At 29.2% G+C, this 2,315-nt stretch overlaps 1 protein-coding gene across 1 annotated transcript; it reads right to left on the reverse strand.

Annotated features, from left to right (window-relative positions):
• Positions 1-965: 965 nt before the first annotated feature.
• Positions 966-1,763, reverse strand: LOC131638842 (uncharacterized). Its single transcript, XM_058909387.1, has one exon. It carries the CDS (start codon positions 1,761-1,763, stop codon positions 966-968), a length of 798 nt encoding a protein of 265 aa, XP_058765370.1.
• Positions 1,764-2,315: the final 552 nt, after the last annotated feature.

Consider the following 2,315-nt stretch of genomic DNA (forward strand, 5'->3'; position numbering starts at 1 on the left):
AAGACATTCACTCCTCTTATATTGTAGATATTGTAGATTACATAATATCTATTAGGAAGTATTTCTAGAAAAAAATAATTATACCAATAATAAATTTAGGGTCTATTTCTTTGGTTTTATGAAAATGATTTTTACAGTATTACATAATTTTATGTATAAATAATTTATAAAAAAACTTTTTTATTTTTTAATTGTAATTTTAGATATTTTATCATTTTTATTAAAAAAAATTTTGGATATTAAATTTTTTAAAAATTATTTAATTTTAAAGCTATTCAAATAGTTTTTAGTAAGAATCATTTTTGAGATATAACTTTAAAAAAAAATTGTGATTTGAACCATATTTTGATTTTCTATAATGTATATTTATGTTAAAAAATGTCAAAATTAGTATTATAATTTGAAAAAAAAACAAATATAAAAACAAACTTGTATTATTTTCAAAATCTATTTAATTTTTTTTTAATAAAAATACAATAAAAAGATACTTTTTTTAAAGTTAAAACAAATATATCCTTAGTTTCAATTATAACTCATCAATAGTAAATAGAATGATAAACCTCGTATAAATAAGTTATCTCAGTATAAATGAATTAGCTTAACATAATTTCAACATGTTCTATTAAAATTTACATATATTTTCAAAAATGTTAGCCAAGATTATAATTATAATGTAAACTTTTTGAAGAAATACAAAGCCGAATTGCAAGTGTGTGGGCAGCATTTCAATAATATTAGACAATGAGAATGAAGTACCAACATTAAAAACATATCAAAGAAACTTTTGAAACAAACAAGGACCTATTTAACGAGACATTAGCAGCTATTTTGAATTGTTATTCAATGTTGTTTTGAAGTCCAAACTAACTAAACCCACCAGACACAATCAGTATACATTTGAATTGGCAGTGACTTTAATAATCACCATTGTCATCACTGTCTCCAGTATTTCCCACGTTTTTCTTCTAGCAAACATCTTCTCGGTTGAACTTTTGCAATTTTATTACTTCTGTTTCCAAGCATAAAACACGCCGTCTCAATTCATCTAATTCATCTCTAATGAGAAATTTTTTTTCCTTAAGTATTAGATTTTGTTCTTCAAGACGTATAATATGCAATTCCTGTTCGTCAACCCTATTCTCTAAACTATTTTCACTTGGATATACCATCTCAAACCTCCTCAAATCAGTGTTCAATCGCTTCTCTACTTCCAAATGTTCCCCGCCATTATATTCATCTTCTTCAAAATTTTCTTTCACCGACCGAACACGAATTAGGCCTTTCATTGTACCATATCCATCAACTCCCCACTTTTCCTTCGCCATCTCCCCAACCACCTCTGTCGACGGCGACAACATCGGCGTTGTCAAGATCGCCGGAGTTGTCGCACAAGGAGACACCAGAGAAGCTATGCCGCCAGATTTCTTTGCACGGATTATGAACGATGTTGTATTGCGCGGTGCTAACGGAGGGTAGAAACGTCCGCCACTGGTAAACCTCCTCTTTGGAAAGTCAAATCGTCGAAACTTGCTTGTGAATCCATTTGTCTTTGATGAATCGTTAGGGTTTACATGGCGTTTGTCGTTGCGTCTCTCAAGTTTGTTTCCGTTCCATTTAACCCAACCTATGTGATTCACAGGGCAAGGCGGATGGACATTGAATGTTGGCGGCCGGGAAAATGCTGCAGGATTTTGCAGCATGTAAGGTGGTTGGTGATGCAACGAAGTGGCGTAATTTTGAGGAATCTGAAACTGACCTATCATTATTTCATTCAAATATGCTATAAAATTTCAAGAGAAAACTAGATGATGTAAAGAAAATGAAAATAATATTTGTAACTGAAATTAGTGCTTTAATAATGATGATTTCATGACTATTTTGTGAGGATAAAGTGAAAAAACACTGAGTTTGAATGAAATGAAAGGTTTGTGTAAAAGCGTTTTAGTGTGTGTTTTTCTGACTGGTTTAAATAAATAGAAGAGTATGAGATTGAGATGGGCATTTCTGTCATTAAAAATTGTAAGAGATGGATAAGATTTGAATCAAAGTTCAATGTATATTCAATTTTTTATATATAAATGTATTAGGTAAAATTTATATAGAAATGTTTTAGGTAAAATTTATTGTTGACAACTCATTTGGTCATTGGTATTCATTTATTCCTGATTATAACGAATTTTACCTAATACATTTCTATATACAAATAATAATACTATATATTATTATTATTATGATTAAGATTATGCTTGGATTTAATTATCTTCTAAATTAGGGATCCAATTTTCAACTCCTTTCCTTGTTTTATAACAATTTAC

Source organism: Vicia villosa, unplaced genomic scaffold (genome assembly GCF_029867415.1).
Source record: "Vicia villosa cultivar HV-30 ecotype Madison, WI unplaced genomic scaffold, Vvil1.0 ctg.002447F_1_1, whole genome shotgun sequence".
Classification (NCBI taxonomy): domain Eukaryota; kingdom Viridiplantae; phylum Streptophyta; class Magnoliopsida; order Fabales; family Fabaceae; genus Vicia; species Vicia villosa.